Genomic DNA, 26,891 nt, shown 5'->3' with positions numbered 1-26,891 from the left:
ATAAAGCAACACCTGAGAGAATGGCATCTAAAACAATTGCAAAATCTTTAGGCGTTACAGGGATCTTGTAAAGTGATACAAATTATTCTTATATAAGTAAAAGACCCTCTGCATTTACAAGTTGGCTCACCAATAGGATATTATTTCGGAACCAATTTTCTAAAAATAAAGATGTATTTTTATACAATATGTGCCGATTATTCCAGATATAATATACATGTGGGGAGAAATTATGCTTCTAAATTAAGGACCATGACAAGAAAACCTGCTGATGAAAAGCGGAGTTTCACTGGAACTTTGTCAATATTATAATTGCAAACCAACGTGAAGTTAAGGCCACAAAAAGTAGAAAAGAGATGATGAGGAATAAAGTTCCACATAGAAGTGGGTCTTCTTAGGAATTGTTTTATCCAATTGATCTTAAAAGTATTATTTAAGGTAGGAAAGTCCAGAAAATTCAGCCCACCATACTCATAAGTGTTCATTAAACAGTTTTCCTAATGTAAAGGGTTCTACCTGGAACCAAAGAGGTTCTACCTGCAACTGAAAAGGGTTCTCCTATGGGGACAGCAGAAGAACCCTTTAATGGCTGGAGCGGAATTTGTGGAATGGTATCAAATACTTCAAACACATGCTATCCATGTTATTAAAATGCATATCTGCCCTCTCATTGGCTAGAATTATCCCACCTGATCTTGGCTCTTCCTGACTGCCTTACATTTTTAAATAAATTTATTTTCATGGTCATTACATATTAGAAGGCAATCGCTGGCAATTAATTATTGGGTTAACTTACAGCAGTGCTTCTCAATTATTTTCTGTTACTCCCCCCCTAGGAAGAAGTAAACATTTCGCGCCCCCCAACTCTCCGCCGCAACTGTAAATAGTATAATTTGTCTATAAAATTGTTATAAGTACACCTCTGCATAACATTGTATCCTTATTAACATTAAAGAAAACAAAAAAAGTAAAAAGAAAAATATAGATCAACTTACAACAAAGAATAACTTTATTAACATTGTTTTTTAGTCTGTAACAGAAAATACTAAAAGTGCATAAATTTGCCTGAAATGTAAAAAAAAATTATAACCTTATTTAAACTGTAAATTTTTTTTGACCATTTGATACTGAAAAATAAAATAAAATATAATCAATAAATAATAATACATTCAAATTGATCAGCAACATTAACTCAGGAGCACAATATATGAAACACTTTGACCTATAAAACAAAAATGAATAAAACAATTTGTGCTGATTATTATTATTTTTTAAATCAAAATGAGGAAGTCAGGATTAATGGCTACAATGAGCACGTTTTGCAGTGCACAGCTTTTCGAAGCGGGGTTTGAAGCATGATACTGCAATTCTCAGCTCCTGCTCAATGTTTAGCTGGGACCTGTACTTGGTCTTCAGTGCAGCAACAGCAGAGAAGCCAGTCTCACAAAGATAAGATGTTGCATTGAAAGGATCTCTCACCCAGTCATATTGGGAACTGTTTTCAGGGAAGTACTTTTTAAAGAATCCCATCAGTGATGAAATATGCTCCTTAATATATGGAATCACTGAGGTGGCATCATAGTCAGTAGTGTCAACAAATTCATGCAGGTTCTCGAATGAATCAGTATTTCCTTCATCAAGTCGCCTACCCCACATTGCAAGCTTTCGAGTGAAAGAGCTGATCTTGTCTGTGACCTGAGGGAGGTGTTTATCTTTCCCTTGAAGCTGTAGATTTAGTTCATTTAGCTTTCCAAATATGTCACTCAGGTAGGCCAGTTTTGCCAGGAAGTTCTCATCACTAAATTTTTCTGCGAGGTCATACTTGTGCTCCTGCTCCGAAAACATTCTTATCTGCTCTCTGAGCTCAAAAACTCGGGACAAGACTTTTCCTCGTGACAGCCACCTTGCTTCACTGTGAAACAGCACAGCTTGATGTTCAGCTCTCATCTCCCTCACAGATAGCAGAGAAGACTCTTGTTTTTAGTGGTCTGGTCTTTATAAAATTGACTACACCTACAATGTCAGTCATAACCTCACTTAATTCAGATAAAAGGTGCCTTGATGCCAGTGCTTCTCTGTGTATAACACAGTGTGTCCACTCAGCATTAAGTGAGGCCTTCTTGATGAGTGCCCTAAGTCCTTTTCTCATCCCTGCCATGGTCTGTCCACCATCACTGCAAACACCAATGCAGTTCTCCCACTTTAGCCCATTCTCAGTCAGGAAGCAGTCCAGCATTTTGAATAGCTCTTCAGCTGTGGCTCTGTCTCTGACATATTTACGAAAAAGTAGATCCTCACACAGGGAGTTTGTCATGTCAAAACGTACATTAGCGATAAACAAACAGTCTTTGTTGCTGTCAGTTGCTTCATCGAACTGTAAGGCAAAACGTTTGTCTTTGAGTTTATCTACCAGCTGTTCTTTAAGATCGTTAGCAATGTCATTTATACGTCTGGCGACAGTGTCATTGGACAGAGGGATAGTTTTTATTTTTGCAGCACTTGCGTCATCCAGCATGACAGAGACCATGTCTAATGCTGCAGGCAGTATCAGCTCCTCTGCTATGGAGTGTTTTTTTTGTTGCACTGAGCAATTTGGTACGCCACCTTATATGATGCTAACAGTGCTCGCTGGTTTACTGAAGTAGCATTCACAAAGCGGGACGATTGTTTGCAATTTTCGGCACGTTTTCGCTGAAAACTCAAGCGGCTTATCTGCGTGATTGGGGTGTAATGTCTTTAAGTGACGCCTTAATTTATTTGGCTTCATGCTGTCCGCTGCCAACATTTTTTAGACACAGTAAACATACCGGTCTTTCCTCGTCTCCCACCGTAGTTACAGTGAAGCCAAGCGCTACATACGCTTCATCATATTTCCTCGTCTTAGCTTTCGGGAGACTTACGTTAGTCTCAGTATCTCCGTCTCTCTCCGCCTTTCTTTTCATCCCTGTTGAATATTTTTCCATGGTGTCTCCTAAGGGTTTGTTATCTGCACTTCATATCTCCTGCTCTGTGCTGTGTGCTCTTGTTCGGTGCAAAAAAAAGCATGTTCCAAAAATTGGATTTGAGTTTATCAAAATTGGATTTGTTTTCAAATTCTTTGTGGGTCTGTGTAATCTGAGGGAAATCTGTGTCTCTAATATGGTCATACAATTGGCAGGAGGTTGGGAAATGCAGCTCAGTTTCCACCTCATTTTGTGGGCAGTGTGCACATAGCCTGTCTTCTCTTGAGAGCCAGGTCTGCCTATGGCGACCTTTCTCAATAGCAAGGCTAAGCTCACTGAGTCTGCACATAGTCCAAGCTTTCCTTAATTTTGGGTCAGTCACAGTGGTCAGGTATTCTGCCACTGTGTACTCTCTGTTTAGGGCCAAATAGCATTCTAAATTGCTCAGTTTTTTTGTAAATTCTTTCCAATGTGTCAAGTAATGATCTTTTTGGTTTCTCATGATTTGGTTGGGTCTAATTGTGTTGCTGTCCTGGGTCTCTGTGGGGTCTGTTTGTGTTAGTGAACAGAGCCCCAGGACCAGCTTGCTTAGGGGGCTCTTCTCCAGGTTAATCTCTCTGTAGGTGATGGCTTTGTTATGGAAGGTTTAGGAATCGCTTCCTTTTAGGTGGTTGTAGAATTTAACGACTCTTTTCTGGATTTTGATAATTAGCGGGTATTGGCCTAATTCTGGCCTGATTCTGCTCTGCATGCATTATTGGTGTTTTACATTGTACACAGATGATATTTTTGCAGAATTCAGCATGCAGAGTCTCAATTTGGTGTTTGTCCCATTTTGTTAATTCTTGGTGAGTGAATTATCTCTCTCTCTCTCTCTCTCTCTCTCTCTCTCTCTCTCTCTCTCTCTCTCTCTCTCTCTCTCTCTCTCTCTCTCTCTCTCTGTCTCTATCTCTCTTGCGCTCGCTCTTCTTCTTCTGTGGATTTTATGTGGTGGTTGGCAACCAACTTTAAGGTGCATTACCGCCACTAACTGGACTGGAGTGTGGACCAGAGACAGTGAAGGTCTAAATCCTACCCAATATTCTTGTCTCCCTAGGAAACGAAATACGTCTTTAAATACTACATCCCCTGAAGCTTTCCCCAGCAGTTCACTTAATCCTGGCTCTTCAACCCCATTACTCCTCAAAACGAATAACAATCGCTCCCTTTCCCTCACATATTTCTGGCACTGTTCCACTGTCTCCAGCTCCTCCGGACAATGATCATACCTCCCAGTCTGATGTTTCCCCACCAATTTCCATGTGTGTCCCAGTGTCAGCCTTGTGTCTACACTTCTCTCTCGGCCTGAAGACCTCCCTGCCCCCACCTTATACAGGTGTCTTCCCTTTCTCTCCTTGTTCCACAAGTCTTACCATTTGTTTTTAACCACTGTTCTTATTAACCCATTGGCTTCTGCTTTACTGATTGGCAATTCCATCTCAACATTACACATGTGCTGATTGTCTAGTCACTTTTACCCCTACCTACATGTACATATTTCCAAAATTACCTACCTTGTACCCCTGCACATTGACTCGGTATATAGCCTCGTTATTGTTATTTTAATGTGTTACTATTTTCCCTAGCTAATTTTTTTCTTACATTTCAACTCTGCATTGTTGGGAAAGGGCTCGGCAGTTACCTGTATGTGCTTGTGATAAAACTTAAACTTAATCCACAGTTATTTCTTTGAAATTATTGATCCTTTATGGCTAAATTATGCACTCTGGTGTATTTTGAACATTGAGCGTGACCTCCTATGGTTGGATATAAAATGTGTCTTGGGCTTGGGCCCAGCCCCTGACTCACAAAATTGACCAGTCACATTTATTTATTATGCAGTTTATTTTTTATTAATCAGTTACCCATCAAAGACATGGCCCCCCAGTTACCCACGTAGGCCCCCTACCTCTTCTCCTCCCCCAATCTGACGATTGTCATGTCTAATCCCGCTCCCCCTCTCCGACACTCAACGTCGCCGGTCTACTAACCACCAGTCCTGGCAACCCATCATTACGCACACCTGGCAACCTTCATTACGTACACCTGCGCCTCATCATTAGGCACACTTGGACTTCATCACTTCCCTGATTACTTCCTCTTTATTTAGCCCCTGTTGTCATCAGTCCTTAGGTGTTATTGCTTTTTCTCTCACGTTCAGTACACTTCCCATGTTTGTGCTTTTGTATCTGTTCAGTATTAACACTCACTTTCTGCACCTGATTTCTGACTACCGGTGTACACGTTACAGAATAACACCTCCCAATATGGAAGCAGCAGAAGATTCAACCCTCTTCCAGACAGTTAACGAACAAGGTCATCTACTCCATCAACACCACGACCAGCTGGCAAGACTGGGTACGGCCATGGAGGAGGTCCTCCGCGTTCTCCACCGCCTCGACACCACCAGCGAGGTTCTCCATACCCCTATCAGAGGTCCTCCAACCACAGGTTGTCACAGTGAGCCAGCCCCCCAGACTACCCAGTCGTCCGCCCAGGTCAGCGATGGCCGACTGTCCCTTCCGGAGAAATATGACGGTACTCCATCGAAATGCTGTGGCGTCCTACTCCAGTGCTCCCTCTATTTCGTCTATCAGACGGGAGTCCCCACCACAGAGGGGTCCAAGGTTGCCACGGTAATTTCCCTGCTGACCGGACAGCCGTTGGAGTGGGCTACTGCCGTCTGGGAGAGATGAGGAGCCGGGTTCGTATTAGAGGTTAATGTATCTGTTCAGGGCGGTCTTCGACCATCCTCCAGAGGGTAGAGAGGGAGGTGAGTGACTTTTCCAGCTCCGGTAGGGTGCCCAGACCGGAGGACGCGGAGTACGCCTTCACCTTTCGCACTGTGGCAGCCTCCAGCGGATGGAATGAGCCGGCTCTCTGCACTCTATTCCGTAGTGGTCTGCGCAAGAAGGTCCAGACGGAGTTGGCATGTCGGGATGACAACATATCCTTGGATGCTCTCATCTCGATGGCCATCTGTTTGGATAACCTTCTTCGGGAGGTTAGAAGGTTATCGCCACTCGCCTCCCTACTTTGGCTGTCCTGAGGCAGAGCTTGAACCAATGGAGGTAGTGGCCACACACCTCTCCGAGTCGCCGGAGACAGCTGGGGCTCTGTTCCTATTGTGGCCAGGAGGGGCACCAGCTTCAGAGGTGTCCGGTGCGCCCTAACCCAGGGTCCACTAGAGCAGAGGGGCGGCCCGGTAACCTTCCGCTCCGCCTGCCCTGCCGGAAGCTGAGCCCCCGGTTTGTGGGGCCATTCAAAGTCCTCCGGGGGGGTCAATGAGGCTACTTACTGAATACAGCTCCCCACTAACTGCTGTATCTCAACCTCTTTTCTCATTTCCCTCCTCAGGCTGGTGGTTCCTGGTCCCCTGGCTGATGCCGTCCCCCTCTGCCTCCCCTGGACATCGAGGGAAGCCCCGCCTATGCAGTCAGATCCCTCCTGGACTCCCAACATCGTGGGGGTTGGCTCCAGTACCTAGAGGGGTACGGTCCAGAGGAGCAGTGTTTGGTTCCGGTGGACGACATTCAAGATCACAACATCATCCCAGTTCCACCTTCGCCGTCCAGAACGGCCCGCTCCTCACCATCGGGGCCATCCTTCTGGCCGGCGTCGTACTGCGGCTGGAGAGGGGGGATACTGTCACCTGTTTTATTCTCAGGACCATGAATAAAACATTGAGTATTGGGACCCAGGGCAACAACATATCCCGGTCTCCTCTACACAATACTACTACACATTACAAAAATTAAGTGTTTAAAAAACAATGCTAAACAAAATATAAATGCATATAAATCAGACATGGATATTGATACACATGTTCCTAACACTGTCAAGACTCAACATATCTTAGCACATTCAGATCGACCACACGGTGGCGCTACAACAAGCACATATTTATATCTCTTGATCCGTTTGACTCAGAGTGATGGAATTTGGCACACGTTCACAGGGGTGTGAGTATAGCTAACCTGTAGCGTATGGTTCATTTTGCCCACATGGGGCCACCCTCCAGAGGACTCGGGCCTCCCTTGAGGAGACCCAGGCAACCCTTGAAGAGACCCAGGACTCCAACCACAATTGATACATGGATACATGGCTGGTACACAATGTGAGGAACACGGAGGAGAGGGTGCTCCTTTGTCATTGGCAGTCGGGCCATGTCAATATCAGGCAGGAGCTGTGTCCAGTGACAGGATGCTCCACCCATTTCAGCAGGCTGGACCGGCACATGGACTCACACATAGAGCTCAACAGAGCACAGAGGAGACAGGCTTTAGATGCAGTTAGGAGACGGCTGACGATGGAGCGGCTGGTGACGTTGAGGGCTTCAATCCCTGTCATCCCACTGGCGACCTACTTGCCAAGTGCCGATCCTGAGGCTGTGCAAGAGAGGGATGAGGCCTTGACCAAGGGAAGTGAGACCATCCAATTCGTTAGAGGACCACCTGAAGCTGACGTCTGAGTTTGCTTTTATAAAGCTTTTTGATATTTGTACCTGTCTATAGGGCCTGTATCGTGGTTATTATAGACTAGTATCATCGTTAGACCTGTACCGGTGTATAGGGCCTGTATCGTGGTTATTATAGACTAGTATCATCATTAGTCCTGTACCGGTGTATAGGGCCTGTATCGTGGTTATTATAGACTAGTATCATCATTAGTCCTGTACCGGTGTATAGGGCCTGTATCGTGGTTATTATAGACTAGTATCATCATTAGTCCTGTACCGGTGTATAGGGCCTGTATCGTGGTTATTATAGACTAGTATCATCATTAGTCCTGTACCGGTGTATTGGGCCTGTATCGCGGTTATTATAGCCCGTCTGGTGTTCAACCTTCCCAAGTTCTCTCACGTCACCCCGCTCCTCCGCACACTCCACTGGCTTCCAGTTGAAGCTCGCATCTGCTACAAGACCATGGTGCTTGCCTACGGAGCTGTGAGGGGAACGGCACCCCTGTACCTTCAGGCTCTGATCAGTCCCTACACCCAAACGAGGGCACTGCGTTCATCCACCTCTGGCCTGCTGGCTTCCCTACCTCTGCGGAAGCATAGTTCCCGCTCAGCCCAGTCAAAACTGTTCGCTGCTCTGGCACCCCAATGGTGGAACAAGCTCCCTCACGACGCCAGGACAGCGGAGTCACTCACCACCTTCCAGAGACATTTGAAACCCCACCTCTTTAAGGAATACCTGGGATAGGATAAAGTAATCCTTCTACCCCCCCCTTTACTCCAACCCCCCCAAAAAAAAATAATAATAATAATAATAATTAATAAAAGAAAAATGTACAAATTATATTTTAAAAAAAATATTTAAAAAAACAAAAAATTTGGAAAGTGGTTATCCCACTGGCTATAAGGTGAATGCACCTATTTGTAAGTCGCTCTGGATAAGAGCGTCTGCTAAATGACGTAAATGTAAATGTTATAGGCTAGCGTACCGGGAATGGTGAGGCTAACTATATCGTGGTTATTATAGGCTAGCGTACTGGGAATGGTTAAGCTAACTATATTGTGGTTATTATAGGATAGCGTACCGGGAATGGTTAGGCTAACTCTGATGCAGTTTGTTACACAGTTGCTGAGAGATGTGTGTAAACCACAGGCCTATGTATCCATTCCTGCTGTTCTCAAGCCCATTGTTGCATCTCCCTCCCTGCAGTCTTAGAAACATGAAGGTAAACAACTAAAATATACTTTATAACAGGTGAATAACTAAACCTTATACTCCAATTAAGCAGGAAAAAGCACTTATTATAACAGACCTGTAGCACTGTAAGACACATGTTTGTTTGTTTTAAACCTGTTTTATTCTCAGGACCATGACTATAACATTGAGTGTTGGGACACAGGGCAACAACATATCCTGGTCTCCTCTACACAATACAAATAAACATTACAAAAATAAAGTGTTTAAAAAACAATGCTAAACAAAACAAAATATATGAAACCACACTCCAGTACATTTTACAATACCATTCACATTCAAGCATGTGTTCTGCAGAAGAAATCCCCAATAAAAACTAGAATGGTGAGGTATAATGTCTTATCAAGTGTACTTACCTGGTGAAGAGAGAGAGGTTTGGTAGGGGACCTTACTGGCTGTGTGAAACAGAAGAGTGTGAGGTCTGTGGTTCACTATCTAGATGTACTGAGGGACTGAAGGGTGATGCAGAGCTGACGCCGAGGTGGTGCGCTCAGACCGGTGGCTCAGTAGACCGGCGAATCAGAGCGCCGGAGGGGAGCAACGGGAGGAGACACCTCATGAATAAAGTTGGTTATATTGTGTTATTTAAAGCTGGAACCCTTAATGCTGAAACTGTCCGTTTGGGATATTACAACAACAAAGAAGTTAATGTAAAAAATGAACAATTTTTTCCCCCTCCTACATCACTGCACCATAATAGAACATTAGAATATGGACTGCACAGTTTTGCATATACTTAAATTTAAAGGGATAGTTCAAGCCAAAATCTAAGTAATTCTAATTGAGTAATTATATAGCATTTTCAAAAAGCATAAAAAAAAAAAAAAGCATTACATTAAAAGCTGCAATGCCTATAATCCATAATTGGATTGAATCCAACCCAATGTCTATTGAGCAGCACTGGGGCTGTTGAATTTCACAGTAGCGTATTGGAAATCCTGGTCCTGTTTCTGGGGATGGGAAGGTGGGACGGTGGAGTACAGAGGCACTTCCTGGTTTCTGTGTTGGATGCTGGCGTAGGTAACGTCATCCTGCTCGTCTGTGAACGGTCTCTGTGCTGCAGTAGGGGCCATGGCCATGCCTGAGATGTTGTCATACACTGGATTAGAGTCTCTCTGATGGGGAGAGAAGACAGACAACATGAGGGGTGAAAAATTAAATATTACCACAGTCGTTGAGTCCATCTATACACAGATCAATGTAGTTCTCAGTCAGCTGATTCCAACAGACTCACCTGTCCATTCTCTACTGTGTCTCTCCTGTCTTGTGTGTCAAATATGGATTTGGAGTCCTTCATCCTGTTTTGTGAATTAATGAATGCATGAATCAATCAATTAATAAATCAATCAACAATCAATCAATCAAGCAATATTTGATCGAGTACAAAACAGAATGTGAAAAAGGGTAAATTCTTCTCACTCACCTGAACCACATGAACCCAAAGAGACAGATGATGAGAAACAGAAAAACCACTATGATTCCTACAACTGGATTCTTCAAAGACTTTGGTTCCCCAACAAATGTAACAGGAGAACGGAGATTCTCGTAGCCTTTTACAGCACAGGAGTAGCTGCCTGCATCCTCACTGCTGATTTGGTCTAGGGAGAGGTAGTTATCTTGTGTGTTTGTGTTGGTGAGACGTTGTCTGTTCTTGTACCAGATGTAGGTGGGGTTGGAGTTGTCAGTTAGCATACAGGTGGTGCTACAGGTCAGTGTCACCTTCCCTTCCTCTGTGGCAGGAGTCTCCTTCACCTGCAAGTCTGAAAAGGGGTAAATGAAGACAAAAGAGCTCAATCATCTTCATTTCCACCAATAATATAATGACTTAGACTAGATTATATAATACTGTAATGGCAGAATTACCTGTGACATTCAGAGTTATTCCAGGGAAGCTGTATCCCCATTTTACCTCAGTTGTTGTAAATCTAAACTTGTATTCAGCAGAGTCACTCTCTCTCAGGTCTGTGATTCTCAGGGTGGAGTGTTTGTCTGTAGTTGGAAGGTACTTCACACGACCTGCATACTCTGGGTCCTGGCTTAGATCTGCAGTAACTCCAGAATCCCATTTGTTGAACCAGGATACTTCTGTGACGTTATGCCAGCTGGGATGTCTATATGTACAGGTAATGTCCACTGTTGACCCCTTCAAGGCACAGATACTCTGATGGGTGTAAGTCACATTCATACATCTCTGACCATGAACACCTGAAACAAAATGTATCAAAATGTATCAATTCCTGAAACGATAATGAGACTATTTTCAAGTGTTTTAGATGCATTGGACTGGTTCATTTAAAATAAATACAAAATATAGACACATACAATGCATTCGGAAAGTATTCAGACCCCTTGACTTTTTCCACATTTTGTTACGTTTCAGCCTTATTCTAAAATGGATTAAAAAATATAGAATTCTAAAACGGTATAACAAGATAACATACCATCAGCCATTTTCTACCTTGTATATTATACGGTATAATTTTTACTAATGTTACTATCCAAGAGTTCACAGATTTGTCTGTTTTTCCCCACATGTTCTACTATTTGTCCACAGGCCTTAATAGTTGATACTTAAGATGATTATTATAGGGGAGTCCAGACTCACACACTGTAGGAGCGAGAAAATCCTCATGGCTTTTTACAGTACAGGAGTAACTGTCTGCAGAGTAACGCCAGACCACTAGAGTGTTCAAAGAGTATTGTTGGGAAGTAGGGTCATGGAGATGTTGTCCGTTCTTGAACCAGATGTAGGTGGGTTTGGGGTTGTCGGTCAGAAGACAGGTGGTGCTACAGGTCAGTGTTCTCTTCTTTTCCTCTGTGGAGGAAGACACCTTCACCTGCAGGTCTGAATGAAAGGGGACTAGAAAAACGAAAAGTGAATGTATTTTTAATTATTATAACTTGCAATATGATATTGTATTGGATTACAATTAATATATTTGTAATAGTAGTTGTAGTAGTAGAAGTAGTAGATATTATATGTTATCTGTGACAGTTCCCCCATTCTGCATACTGTGTTTTAAATCTGAACTTGTAGTCAGCTGAATCGCTCTCTCTTAGGTCTGTGATTCTAAGGTTGCATTCTTTCTCTTTAGTCCCAAGGTACTCAGCATGACCTGCATACTCTGGCACTGAGCTCAGGATTTTAGGCGCCGCATTACATTTCTCTTGGATATACCAGTTTGGTTCTGAGACAACATGATAACTTGGATGTTTATATGTGCAGGGCAGTTCCACTGTTGAGCCCTTCAATGCAGATACTCTGATGCGTGTAAGTCTCATTGAAACAGTTCTGACCCAGAACATCTAAAACAGTAGTAGACCCATTCATTTATTAAATTGGTTTATTCAATTATTATTGCACTCAACAAAAATATAAACGCAACATGCAACAATTTCAAAGAGTTTATTGAGTTATAGTTCATATACAGTGGGGAAAAAAGTATTTAGTCAGCCACCAATTGTGCAAGTTCTCCCACTTAAAAAGATGAGAGAGGCCTGTAATTTTCATCATAGGTACACGTCAACTATGACATACAAAATGAGGAAGAAAAATCCAGAAAATCACATTGTAGGATTTTTAATGAATTTATTTGCAAATTATGGTGGAAAATAAGTATTTGGTCAATAACAAAAGTTTCTCAATACTTTGTTATATACCCTTTGTTGGCAATGACACAGGTCAAACGTTTTCTGTAAGTCTTCACAAGGTTTTCACACACTGTTGCTGGTATTTTGGCCCATTCCTCCATGCAGATCTCCTCTAGAGCAGTGATGTTTTGGGGCTGTCGCTGGGCAACACGGACTTTCAACTCCCTCCAAAGATTTTCTATGGGGTTGAGATCTGGAGACTGGCTAGGCCACTCCAGGACCTTGAAATGCTTCTTACGAAGCCACTCCTTCGTTGCCCGGGCGGTGTGTTTGGGATCATTGTCATGCTGAAAGACCCAGCCACGTTTCATCTTCAATGCCCTTGCTGATGGAAGGAGGTTTTCACTCAAAATCTCACGATACATGGCCCCATTCATTCTTTCCTTTACACGGATCAGTCGTCCTGGTCCCTTTGCAGAAAAACAGCCCCAAAGCATGATGTTTCATCCCCCATGCTTCACAGTAGGTATGGTGTTCTTTGGATGCAACTCAGCATTCTTTGTCCTCCAAACACGACGAGTTGAGTTTTTACCAAAAAGTTATATTTTGGTTTCATCTGACCATATGACATTCTCCCAATCCTCTTCTGGATCATCCAAATGTACTCTAGCAAACTTCAGACGGGCCTGGACATGTACTGGCTTAAGCAGGGGGACACGTCTGGCACTGCAGGATTTGAGTCCCTGGCGGCGTAGTGTGTTACTGATGGTAGGCTTTGTTACTTTGGTCCCAGCTCTCTGCAGGTCATTCACTAGGTCCCCCCGTGTGGGTCTGGGATTTTTGCTCACCGTTCTTGTGATCATTTTGACCCCACGGGGTGAGATCTTGCGTGGAGCCCCAGATCGAGGGAGATTATCAGTGGTCTTGTATGTCTTCCATTTCCTAATAATTGCTCCCACAGTTGATTTCTTCAAACCAAGCTGCTTACCTATTGCAGATTCAGTCTTCCCAGCCTGGTGCAGGTCTACAATTTTGTTTCTGGTGTCCTTTGACAGCTCTTTGGTCTTGGCCATAGTGGAGTTTGGAGTGTGACTGTTTGAGGTTGTGGACAGGTGTCTTTTATACTGATAACAAGTTCAAACAGGTGCCATTAATACAGGTAACGAGTGGAGGACAGAGGAGCCTCTTAAAGAAGAAGTTACAGGTCTGTGAGAGCCATAAATCTTGCTTGTTTGTAGGTGACCAAATACTTATTTTCCACCATAATTTGCAAATAAATTCATTAAGAATCCTACAATGTGATTTTCTGGAATTTTTTTCCTCAATTTGTCTGTCATAGTTGACGTGTACCTATGATGAAAATTACAGGCCTCTCTCATCTTTTTAAGTGGGAGAACTTGCACAATTGGTGGCTGACTAAATACTTTTTTCCCCCACTGTAATGCCATGAACTTTTTCATGGCATTTTATAATTGTCTGTACATTGAATAGCAACAAGGATAACTATCATAAGAGGAATATTAAAAATCTAAGAACGTGACCATACAGTACCTGCCACTGACAAGAGAAAGACCACAAACACACTTCCTGCTGTTCTCAAGGCCATTGTTGCATCACCTGATGAAGATTGGATAAACAAAGTTAATCACAGACATGACGAACATATAGTCAGAATTCTCTGTTGCTAGGCAAGAACTTAATTGGTTCCTTTCACTGGGTTTGTGTGTGTGTGAAATGGGGATCTGACCTCGGGTTGAATTCCTCGCTCTTACTTAATCCATGGCTGTCCTACCTTATCAGAGACTGAAAACAGACTGTTGCCTAATGCCTCTCTCCTCAAACAAAGTCCTGAGAGCGGAGCCAGAGTTGAATAGAGTTCAGACTAATCCTGAGTAATTACAGCATAACCGGAGGGGAGAGAGGAGTTGGGTTTGGGTATGTTTGAGAGATTGAGTGTGGACCTGTCATGTCCAACAATCAATCTTCAGGTCAAGCCAGGGTGAGCTGGGGTTGAACAGAGTTTAAACTGAACATGATTATTTGTGCATGACAAGGGCTTGATTGATGGTACTACTATTGATTATAAACTGAATAAAAGTCAAATTTAGCCGCTATCATAGACTAAGGAAGTGGCCGGAGCGGTAGAGACGGGGAAACTGAGGATGGTGGTGGGGGAACCCAAGAGGGAGGGGCTTTAAGCTAAGATGTATGTGAATATGACTATATAAACGGAGAGCTGAGAGGTAGACGAGAGTTGCTCTGCAGACCAGCTCGGCTTTCGTTGCTATATGTAATAAAGTCTATCTTGATTCTACAAAGATTCTGGAAGAACTTTGATTTTTAATAAGTATAGTGATCATTTTCCACATCACACCCACCCTGCAGTCTTAGAAACATAAACAACAACTCACTCTATAGCTGGTGAATAACTACACCTTATAAATCAATTGAGAGGGGAACAATTACTTATTCATCAGATCTGTCTGTAGCACTGTTTACACATAATAATCAATTTATTGCTTTATTCTTACAATCCTATAGCATTCAGACATGGGTCCCTTTCATTATCATTACCCAGGAGAATATGGTTTATCACTAAAAACATACTATAAAACACTATATTATAAGATATCTTCAAGTGTACTTACAGAGGGAAGTGGAGAGGTTTTGTAAGACAACTCACTGGCAGTATGGAAAGGAGAAGTAAGTGAGTGGTTGACACGACACAAGTTGCTGTAATTTCCTTCCTTTTGATGCAAGAAGACATCTATTATTGGTCGGGTTCCAGGCAGAATACATTGAAGACGTTGCATCAGGGCTGCCAGAAAACGTGTGACGAGGCGGCATTTGCCACAGCATTCAATTTTGTTTAATAGAATATATAGTTGCAAAGGGGACAAAGTGCTGTTTTTTAGACCGATTTGCCTCATGATTTGTCAACTCACACAAAATATCTCTGTCCTTCACATAGGAGTGCTGCTGCAGGCTCTTTACATGTCTTGACCAATCAGATTCATGGAAATCGCAGGTGCACACATGATAACACATCAGTCCCGACAGTGAGGTTAATTTCTCCCCCCTTGTCTCTGCTTGTTCCACCTTGAAGGACACCTCACCCTTATTGTGAACCTCCCAGCCACCAGGATAATCACCAATTATTTGCTATTTTTTATTTTGTACTTAACACTTTATTTTATTTTATTTTTTACTGCATTGTTGGTTAAGGGCTTGTAAGTAAGCATTTCACTGTAAGGTTTACACCTGTTGTATTCGCCGCAAGAATGTTAAACAGAAGTAGATTCACCCCGGTTATTGTTTATCATGCAGATATGTCTGAACATTGTAAGCTCATTCTTAAATACAGACATGTTTTTCTGTCCCAGTGAATTGCACTGTGTGCAAGTCTTCAATTTAGACCACAATTAGTTAAAGGAGGTGTTTGTCAAGGGCTAGAACAAAAATGTGTAAACTCCTGTCCTGTGTATAAAAAACACTGTGGCGGTCATGACAAAATGTGCCCTCATGTACTGATCAAGCTTCTAAATGTTGGAAGTTAATCTCCTTGAGATGTCCCTCACTTGGGACTGACTTATTTTGTACAATGTACTGTGTTTTAAGGACTCATGCACAGGTACAGGAAAACCAATACAAAGTTTAACATTTATTCCAAATTCCAAATTATGTCTTCATGTGTTTCTCGTTTTGAGGCTTGGGCATCAATAGGAGAGAGAAAGGCATCAATAATATTACAATGCTGTATTCATTTAATTGAATATATATTCTTGTTTGATATGCATTTATATATACTGAACAAAAATATCAACGCACCATGCAACAATTTCAAAGATTTTACTGACTTACAGTTCATATAAGGAAATCAGTCAATTGAAATAAATTATTTAGGCCCTAATGTCTGGATTTCACATGACTGGAAATACAGATATGTATCTGTTGGTCACAGATACACTATATATACAACAGTATTGGACACCCCTTCAAATTAGTGGATTCGGCTATTTTAGCCACATCCGTTGCTGACAGGTGTATACAATCGAGCACACCGCCATGCAATCTCCATAGACAACACTGGCAGTAGAATGGCCTTACTGAAGAGCTCAGTGTCTTTCAAAAAAGTAAGTTTGGCTAATTTCTGCCCTGCTAGAGCTGCCCCGGTCAACTGTAAGTGCTGTTATTGTGAAGTGGAAACGTCTTAGAGCTCTGTCCTCGGTTGCTACACTCCCTACCGAGTTCCAAACTGCCTCTAGAAGCAAAGTCAGCTCAAGAACTGTTCATCGGAAGCTTCATGAAATGGGTTTCCATGGCCGAGCAGCCGCACACAAGCCTAAGATCACCATGTGCAATGCCAAGTGTTGGCTGTAGTGGTCTAAAGCTCGCCGCCATTTTACTCTGGAGCAGTGGAAATGCGTTCTCTGATCACGCTTCACCATCTGGCAGTCTGACGGACGAATCTGGGTTTGGCGGATTCCAGGAGAACAATACCCGCCCAAATTCACAGTGCCAACTGTAAAGTTTGGTGGAGGAGGAATAATGGTCTGGGGCTGTTTATTATGCTTCGGACTAGGCCCCTTAGTTCCAGTGAAGGGAAATCTTAATTCTACAGCATACAATTACATTCTAGACGATTCTGTGCTTCCAATTTTGTGGCAACAGTTTGGGGAAGGCCCTTTCCTGTTTCAGCATGACAATGCCCCCATGCACAAAGCGCGGTCCATACAGAAATGGTTTGTTAAGATCGGTGTGGAAGAACTTGACTGGCCGACTGCGAGCCAGGCCTAATCGCCCAACATCAGTGCCCGACCTCACTAATGCTCTTGTGGCTGAATGGAAGCAAGTCCCTGCAGCAATGTTCCAGTGGAAAGCCTTCCCAGAAGAGTGGAGGCTGTTATAACAGCAAAGGGGGGACCAACTTGATATTAATGCCCATGATTTTGGAATGAGACGTTCGACAAGCAGGTGTCAACATACTTTTGGTAATGTAGTGTATGTTAGTGCAGGGCTGGAACAGAAGTCTGCACACCCAGCATACCTCCAGGAGACGGATTGGCCTGATACCGTTGTAATACGTTTGTAGCCTACATTGTGTGTGACTTTTAACTTTATTGTTGTATACAACATTTGCTAACATAAGTACACATACAACCCATGGCATACAAGGATTTGCCAGCAGTCTCTTGGGACATTCACTGGCACCTCTTCATCTGCAGACATAAGGCATGACATAAGGTATATAGATACAACATCCTGTTGACACAAGGCACGTGTATAGCTCTATTGTTATTGAATGGACAAAAAGACAAACAAATCTTTACTACTGATGAGTCAACAGCGGTAATTGAAGGTAGGTTCTGAGGGTCTTAACATGTTCCTGAATACAGTGCCTTGCAAAAGTATTCATCCCCCTTGAAGTTGTTCCTATTTTGTTGCATTACAACCTGTAATTTAAATGGATTTTTATTTGGATTTCATTTAATGGACATACACAAAATAGTCCAAATTGGTGAAGTGAAATGAAAAAAATAACTTGTTTCAAAGTATTCCAAAAAATAAATAATGGAAAAGTGGTGCATGCATATGTATTCACCCCCTTTGCTATGAAGCCCCTAAATAAGATCTGGTGCAACCAATTACCTTCAGAAGTCACATAATCGTTAAATAAAGTCCACCTGTGTGCAATCTAAGTGTCACATGATCTCAGTATATATACACCTGTTCTGCTTTATTACAGTGGCTTGCAAAAGTATTCACCCCCTTGGCATTTTTTCTATTAAAAAAAATTATAAAACAAATAAGCTGGTTCTACTCTTTTTGTCAATTTACTGCTGTTTTGTGGTGGAAAACTGAGCATGTCAACCCTTTTACCCATACGTAGATATGCTAGACATGTTTCAACTATTACGATTTTCTGTGAAGATTGCATTAAATTGACACTCCCTGTTACACAAAACAAGCTTCCATTCCCCCTGTCACAAGCTGTTTTATGGCTGATTTAAAGGACTATTTTATCCATGTAATCCAGTGTTTTTTTAGTTTTCAGTAGTCCCCTGTTACTTTATTTGTTATATAGGCACTTACTACAATATTTTTTTTATTCTATGTCTTGAGATGGTAAAATATGTTTTTTATTAAGTTGAACATCTTTACGAGAGAATGTTACATTTAGGCAAAAAAAATTTTGGGACCAAGTTACACTTTTAAAAATGGGTGGAACTACCCAGATATTTTCATCAATATATAATTAATCAATGAATGACTAAAGTGCATAAATATGTTAGAATTCTGATATGACATCATTGTTTTAGCACTATCCACTGAGTTATGAAACTACGGTGTGCAACATTGAACAATGTTCCAATAAATCAACACAATCTACTTTTTCCGTTTTTCAAATGTCCGTTGTCTTGAAGCTAAAATTGGGATTATGTTTACTGTGCTAATGACCATCCCAAAAAAACAGTAAAGGAGAGCAATGTACAATACAGTGAACTTAGCAAAACAAGGAATTTGTGGTAAGTACATGCGGGCCGCCATCTTTATGCACTTCCACTATTGTTACAGAAGCAGACTGTAGTCTAATCTACACACCATGGTTCTTACTTAATGAAATCAAATCTCCATCTTCCTTCTCTTCTCCTCCTCCTCTCTCAGTTCCACTCTGCCCCGGTGTTTTCCTGTAGTCGACCAGACCCAGCAGTAAAGCGGTACCAGGAGGTGTTTGACCTGGGGACTCCGGGAGGGTGGAGGGGAACGGGCTAGCTTTGTCCTGTTGGCCACAATAAATATTAAACAGTTTATCATTAAACCAAACATTTGATTAATTTAGTCTACACCTCTGATTGATTTGGGTCTATCCCTAGAATATCTCATTTTTCCTGAAATGTTCAATCATTCACTACTTCCCACAAATCTAATAGCATTGGGTTGGTGGAGGCATGGGCTAGTCAGAGTTTCCACCATATTTATTATAACAGTCAGGAAACAGAGACAGTGGAGCATGTACTGATACAGTGTGGGCAGTATGATAGGGAAAGAGAGAGACTGAAACTGTATGAGGGACATTGGGGTACAGGAATTGAGTTTGATAAGCATACTGTGTAGAACATCGTTAGATACAGTCTCAAATATTTATATTTTTTAAGAGAAACAAGGCTGTCATATAGGATTTAGTTCCTCGATCCTTGTCTCTGGCCCACACTCCATTACAGTAGGTGGCATAATGCACCATAACTTTCGATGACAACCGCCGATACACCCCACAGAAGATGGTGTATTTTCATTGCGAGTGGCCACTTCCGAGTATCTGGTCATATAATGGATAATCTGATTTTCAAATCAGTGGAGGTGAACAAGTGCACACTTTGGGAGGAGGGAGAGATCATTAAGTACTAGACACAGATTCCTACCCATGATATAGTAGTAGGTTACCTTGCTGAAGGAAAAAAAATCCCAACAAGTTTTACAGTCTTTTTTTTGTCCAGCCATTAACTCGAAACAGATGAATGTGGAGGATTACATTTACATTTTAGTCATTTAGCAGACGCTCTTATCCAGAGCGACTTACAGTTAGTGAGTGCATACATTTTCATACTGGCCCCCCGGTGGGAAACGAACCCACAGCCCTGGCGTTGCAAGCGCCATGCTCTACCAACTGAGCTACAGGGGACAAATATGATAAAAACTAGGCCTGTACATTTTATACAGCAGGCCTATACTGTTAAAAGGAAACCCGACCTACCGGATCCATTGGGAAAGCTATTGTTTCTTCATCAGACATTCTGGCTCACACTGGTCATGCAATAGCAAAATACACAGCTATCTCGATTTAAGAGCTCGTTGCAGAGATATTAGAGAAAGGAGGATCTAGGAATCCCATTCGGCAATGAATGGAGGAACGTATAACGCCTCACCCAGCAGACTGTAGAACAATCGCGTTCACGTTGTCATGTTAGGTCACGCGGTTCCTAAACTAATCGTAACGCAATCCCTTCTCAGAGTCAGGGTATGAGTCCAGAAACCTGCATATTTTCCTCCACAGTAGGTCATGTCACGATTCCAAAGCTATACGATATGACAGAGAACAAGTAAATTATCTCACATATAGGAAATGATTTGCAATGAAGAAATTCGTCTCCTTCTTCGATGAGGTTTAACGGCGGTTGGCATCCAATTTGTTGCATTACCGCCACCTAGTAGACTGGAGTACAACTCCCTTATATTTTGTTTGAAAATTAAAATAAAGTAAAGAAATACCCTACCATCTAACACTACACTCACAAATTCAAAAATATTATTAATAATTAACACCACCCTTCTCCACTATTTAAATATATTCATTCCTACCTCATGCCCTCAACCTGAAATGATAGGACATCACCACTTAACACTCCATGTTAACTCTTCTGATGTCAAGTCTCACACACCCAAATCCCTCTCTGCAGCTGCCACCACAATCTCAATTTTCTGTGACTTACGTTCCATCCCTGCATTCCAACGCTATACGATATTACAGAGAACAAGTAAATTATCTCACGTATAGGAAAAGATTTGCAATGACGAAATTAGTCTCCTTCTTCTTCGTTGATGTTTAACGGCGGTTGCATTACCGCCACCTACTAGACTGGAGTACAACTCCCTTATATTCTGTTTGAAAAATGAAATGAAGTAAAGAAATACCCTACCGTCTAACACTATAATCACAAATTCAAAAATATTATTAATAATTAACACCACCCTACTCCACTATTTAAATATATTAATTCCTACCTCATGCCCTCAACCTGAAATGATAGGACATCACCACTTAACCCTCCCTGTAAGTCTTCTGATGTCAAGTCTCGCACACCCAAATACCTCTCTGCAGCTGCCACCACAACCTCAATTTTCTTCAATTTACGTTCCATCCCTGCAGTACAATTAATAATCATTGTTATAAATGCTAAAAATCTAATCTTACTGAAACATATAATCACTTGTTGGACTATCCCTCTGTATTGGTACATATAATAATAATAATAATATGCCATTTAGCAGAAGCGACTTACAGTCAGGCATGCATACATTTTTGTGTATGGGTGGTCCCAGGGATCGAACACACTACCTTGGCGTTACAAGCGCCGTGCTCTAAAGCGCCGTGCTCTACCAGCTGAGCTACAGAGGACCATATCTACTACTCACCACTCCTCCCACTTGACCCATCTTCCTCTACTTTCTTCACTGCCTCAGCATACGACAACTTTTTCACTACTCTTACCCTGGAAACCTCAACCTGCCTCTCTCGCACGGGACATTTCTGAACCCCAACCCCATGGGCACCCCTACATTTGGCACATACCACTACTTTCCCCAATGCTCCACATTCCTTTGTCTCATGCCCTTCTGCACAATACTCACACCTTGGAACCTCCCTCCTGCATACTGCTGCCACATGCCCATAAGTTTGACACCTGTAACATTGTAATGTATTTGGCACATAAGCTCGTACAGGATAACTGATATATCCTAACTTCACTTTGTCAGGCAAAGACTCAACTTCAAAACTAAAAAGAACAGACAATGACTCTTCTGTTTCCCCACTCTCACCACCCTGTTTGCGTCGCACCAAACGACGAGCATCAAAAACACCGGGAATCTTCCCCTTCAGTTGGTCCACTTTTACATTTACTGCTACCCCAGTAATCACTCCTTTCAATGGTGGCCTTTTCTTATTGTTTCCCCCATTTGTGTAAATCTGAGCGCCTTCTCCCTCTGACCAACGAAACACAAACAATTATCACTAGACCACTTCTGGTTACCCTCACCGATTCCACTATACACAAAGCTTTTTTCACCCATCTTGAAACCACAAATGGATCAGCCAAAAGGCAAGGGTCCACTTTTTCCAAAAACTTCACTCCTACTGTCATCTTTATCCTGACCCTCTGTGCAAGCCTCGGCCTCCGAGTACTTCACCACACCAACTACCTCCGATACTTCACCCTCATTCACTTCCATTTCTTCTCCTGTCTTCAGCTCACTCTGCTTACATTTTCTACCATTCTTCTTTAACAAACCTTCTCCCTTTTTTCCGCCATTTTTAACCGACTCAACCTTACAATCTTCCTCCCTCTCTCTCTTAGACCTCCTCTGCCTCTCCTTTTCCCTCCAATATAAGTCTCCTTATGATAATACTGCACTTCTCCTGACATACATCTGTTTCTTGCTTTATCAAGGAACGCCATTTACGAGGCTCTCCCATTTGGCCCACAACAACCTACAACACATCCAGATCTTCTTCTTCTTCTTCTTCCCTCCTCCTTCCTCTTCTTCTTCAGTGGACTTTAATGGTGGTTAGCATCCAATATCTTGCATTACCGCCTCCAACTGGACTATAGTATAAATCCATTATACTTTAGGGACAGGCAGAAATGTATGCAATTACTGTGTTTCCCGGGGTAGGGTCATGCTTTTTCAATTTCAGTCAGGGGGAGATTTTTGTAAAAAAAAAATAATATTCCAGGGGAGGGTCATGCAATTTGTAAATATTGCTGCTGTGATGGCACACTGGTATTTCACCCAGTAGAAATGAGAGTTAATGAAATTTGGGTTTGTTTTCAAATTCTTTGTGGATCTGTGTAATCTGAGGGAAATATGTGCCTCTAATATGGTCATACATTTGGCAGGAGGTTAGGAAGTGCAGCTCAGTTTCCACCTCATTTTGTGGGCAGTGGGCACATAGCCTGTCTTCTCTTGAGAGCCAGGTCTGCCTATGGCGGCCTTTCTCAATAGCAAGGCTATGCTCACTGAGTCTGTACATAGTCAAAGCTTTCCTTAAGTTTGGGTCAGTCACAGTGGTCAGGTATTCTGCCACTGTGTATTCTCTGTTTAGGGCCAAATAGCATTCTAGTTTGCTCTGTGTTTTTGTTAATTCTTTCCAATATGTCAAGTAATTATCTTTTTGTTTTTTCATGATTTGGTTGTGTCTAATTGTGTTGCTGTCCTGGGGCTCTGTGGGGTCTGTTTGTGTTTGTGAACAGTGCCCCAGGACCAGCTTGCTTAGGGGACTTTTCTCCAGGTTCATCTTTCTGTAGGTGATGGGTTTGTTATGGAAGGTTTGGGAATCGCTTCCTTTTAGGTGGTTGTAGAATTTAACGGCTCTTTTCTGGATTTTGATAATTAGCGGGTAACGGCCTAATTCTGCTCTGCATGCATTATTTGGTGTTTTACATTGTAAACTGAGGATATTTTTGCAGAATTCTGCATGCAGAATCTCAATTTGGTGTTTGTCCCATATTGTGAATTCTTGGTTGGTGAGCGGACCCCAGACCTCTTAACCATAAAGGGCAATGGGTTCTATAACTGATTCAAGTATTTTTTACCAGATCCTAATTGGTATGTCGAATTTGATGTTCCTTTTGATGGCATTTGTAGCGTGGTTCGTTCTGCGTTGTGTACTTTTACTTCTGATGGTTGGATCATTTTTATTCGACCTGCACACAAAGAGACAACACACAATATGTTAGCCCTTGGTACAGTCACAGCTCTCAGGCACCTGCGTGAGCACATAGAAACTCACTCAAACACTGTCCCAAATACTCACGAGTTACAATAGGTACCCTAATTAGCAAGCTCTGTGAAAGTTGTTAACATAAATCGTTTATATTGTCCACATAGTAACAAAACCTATAGTTGCGTAACAGCACTTTGTGTAACTTTACCACAGTTTTATATTGACCAATTACGGAGCCAAGGACAGCATACCTTGCTAGTTGAAGGTCAGGCAAAAGAGAATAATAAGAGGGTACGTAAGTACAGATAACCCGCGATGGACCAAACCAAAATATACCAAACTTTTACAATTAGGTGTATTTACAATATAGATATCAAAAAAAATATTGTACACCGAAAAATAACATTAGCTATGCAGCTGTAATTAAATAAAGAAAACACATTGAATTATTATTATTACTAAATTATTAACATCCCCTCTTGATCTGGCCTACTTGAACTGGTCCTTGTGTGCAACTTGGTGCATAATCTAGGGGAACAACATCACACTACTACACATAGAAGGCCCTTCTTGCCTTGTCTCTCAGAACGTTCACAGCTTTGTGGAAGTTACCTGTGGCACTGATGTTTAGGCCGAGGTATGTATCATTTTTTGTGTGCTCTAGGGCAACGGTGTCTAGGTGGAATTTGTATTTGTGGTCCTGGAGACTGGACCTTTTTTGGAACACCATCATTTTGGTCTTACTGAGATTAACTGTCAGGGCCCAGGTCTGGCACAATCTGTGCAGAAGATCACTCTATCTCTTCCTCTCAATTAAATTTCAATTCAAGGGCTTTATTGGCATTGGAAACATGTGTTTACATTGCCAAAGCAAGTGAAATAGATAATGAACAAAAGTGAATTAAACATTAAGAAAATGAACAGTAAACATTAAAATGAGAAAAGTTCCAAAAGAATAAAGACATTTAAAATGTCATATTATGTGCAAATAGTTGAAGTACAAAACGGAAAATAAATAAACATAAATATGGGTTTTATCTTCTGTGCATTTTATTTAGTTGTTGGCAACCAACTTTAAGGTGCAATACCGCCACCAACTGGACTGGAGTGTGGACCAGAGATAGTGAAGATCTAAATCCTGCCCAATGTTCTTGTCTCCCTAAGGAAACGAAATACGTCTTTAAATACTACATCCCCTGAAGAAAATATTCCAGGGGAGGGTCATGCAATTTGTAAATATTGCTGCTGTGATGGCACACTGGTATTTCACCCAGTAGAAATGAGAGTTAATGAAATTTGGGTTTGTTTTCAAATTCTTTGTGGATCTGTGTAATCTGAGGGAAATATGTGCCTCTAATATGGTCATACATTTGGCAGGAGGTTAGGAAGTGCAGCTCAGTTTCCACCTCATTTTGTGGGCAGTGGGCACATAGCCTGTCTTCTCTTGAGAGCCAGGTCTGCCTATGGCGGCCTTTCTCAATAGCAAGGCTATGCTCACTGAGTCTGTACATAGTCAAAGCTTTCCTTAAGTTTGGGTCAGTCACAGTGGTCAGGTATTCTGCCACTGTGTATTCTCTGTTTAGGGCCAAATAGCATTCTAGTTTGCTCTGTGTTTTTGTTAATTCTTTCCAATATGTCAAGTAATTATCTTTTTGTTTTTTCATGATTTGGTTGTGTCTAATTGTGTTGCTGTCCTGGGGCTCTGTGGGGTCTGTTTGTGTTTGTGAACAGTGCCCCAGGACCAGCTTGCTTAGGGGACTTTTCTCCAGGTTCATCTTTCTAAACATTAAAATGAGAAAAGTTCCAAAAGAATAAAGACATTTAAAATGTCATGTTATGTGCAAATAGTTGAAGTACAAAACGGAAAATAAATAAACATACAGTGGGGAAAAAAAGTATTTAGTCAGCCACCAATTGTGCAAGTTCTCCCACTTAAAAAGATGAGAGAGGCCTGTAATTTTCATCATAGGTACACGTCAACTATGACAGACAAATTAAGAAAAAAAAATCCAGAAAATCACACTGTAGGATTTTTAATGAATTTATTTGCAAATTATGGTGGAAAATAAGTATTTGGTCACCTACAAACAAGCAAGATTTCTGGCTCTCACAGACCTGTAACTTCTTCTTTAAGAGGCTCCTCTGTCCTCCACTCGTTACCTGTATTAATAGCACCTGTTTGAACTTGTTATCAGTATAAAAGACACCTGTCCACAACCTCAAACAGTCACACTCCAAACTCCACTATGGCCAAGACCAAAGAGCTGTCAAAGGACACCAGAAACAAAATTGTAGACCTGCACCAGGCTGGGAAGACTGAATCTGCAATAGGTGAGCAGCTTGGTTTGAAGAAATCAACTGTGGGAGCAATTATTAGGAAATGGAAGACATACAAGTCCACTGATAATCTCCCTCGATCTGGGGCTCCACGCAAGATCTCACCCCGTGGGGTCAAAATTATCACAAGAACGGTGAGCAAAAATCCCAGAACCACACAGGGGGACCTAGTGAATGACCTGCAGAGAGCTGGGACCAAAGTAACAAAGCCTACCATCAGTAACACACTACGCCGCCAGGGACTCAAATCCTGCAGTTCCAGACGTGTCCCCCTGCTTAAGCCAGTACATGTCCAGGCCCGTCTGAAGTTTGCTAGAGTGCATTTGGATGATCCAGAAGAGGATTGGGAGAATGTCATATGGTCAGATGAAACCAAAATAGAACTTTTTGGTAAAAACTCAACTCGTCGTGTTTGGAGGACAAAGAATGCTGAGTTGCATCCAAAGAACACCATACCTACTGTGAAGCATGGGGGTGTAAACATCATGCTTTGGGGCTGTTTTTCTGCAAAGGGACCAGGACGACTGATCCGTGTAAAGGAAAGAATGAATGGGGCCATGTATCGTGAGATTTTGAGTGAAAACCTCCTTCCATCAGCAAGGGCATTGAAGATGAAACGTGGCTGGGTCTTTCAGCATGACAATGATCCCAAACACACTGCCCGGGCAACGAAGGAGTGGCTTCGTAAGAAGCATTTCAAGGTCCTGGAGTGGCCTAGCCAGTCTCCAGATCTCAACCCCATAGAAAATCTTTGAGGGAGTTGAA

At 42.0% G+C, this 26,891-nt stretch overlaps 1 protein-coding gene and 1 pseudogene across 1 annotated transcript; both read right to left on the bottom strand.

The window, feature by feature from the left end:
- LOC121576322 overlaps positions 1–20,453 on the bottom strand; it is a 157,963-nt pseudogene extending 137,510 nt beyond the window's left edge.
- Positions 8,808–14,151, bottom strand: LOC121559702. The gene is made up of 6 exons (XM_041872820.2): positions 13,838–14,151; positions 11,301–11,555; positions 10,559–10,900; positions 10,119–10,455; positions 9,930–9,993; positions 8,808–9,810 (listed from the first exon to the last, which is right to left on the bottom strand). Exons 1-6 carry the CDS (start codon positions 13,890–13,892, stop codon positions 9,583–9,585), a joined length of 1,281 nt encoding a protein of 426 aa, XP_041728754.1. The 5' UTR covers positions 13,893–14,151; the 3' UTR covers positions 8,808–9,582.
- Positions 20,454–26,891: the final 6,438 nt, after the last annotated feature.

This window comes from Coregonus clupeaformis, unplaced genomic scaffold (genome assembly GCF_020615455.1).
Source record: "Coregonus clupeaformis isolate EN_2021a unplaced genomic scaffold, ASM2061545v1 scaf0403, whole genome shotgun sequence".
Taxonomy (NCBI): domain Eukaryota; kingdom Metazoa; phylum Chordata; class Actinopteri; order Salmoniformes; family Salmonidae; genus Coregonus; species Coregonus clupeaformis.
This window is presented reverse-complemented; position numbering and strand designations above follow the sequence as displayed.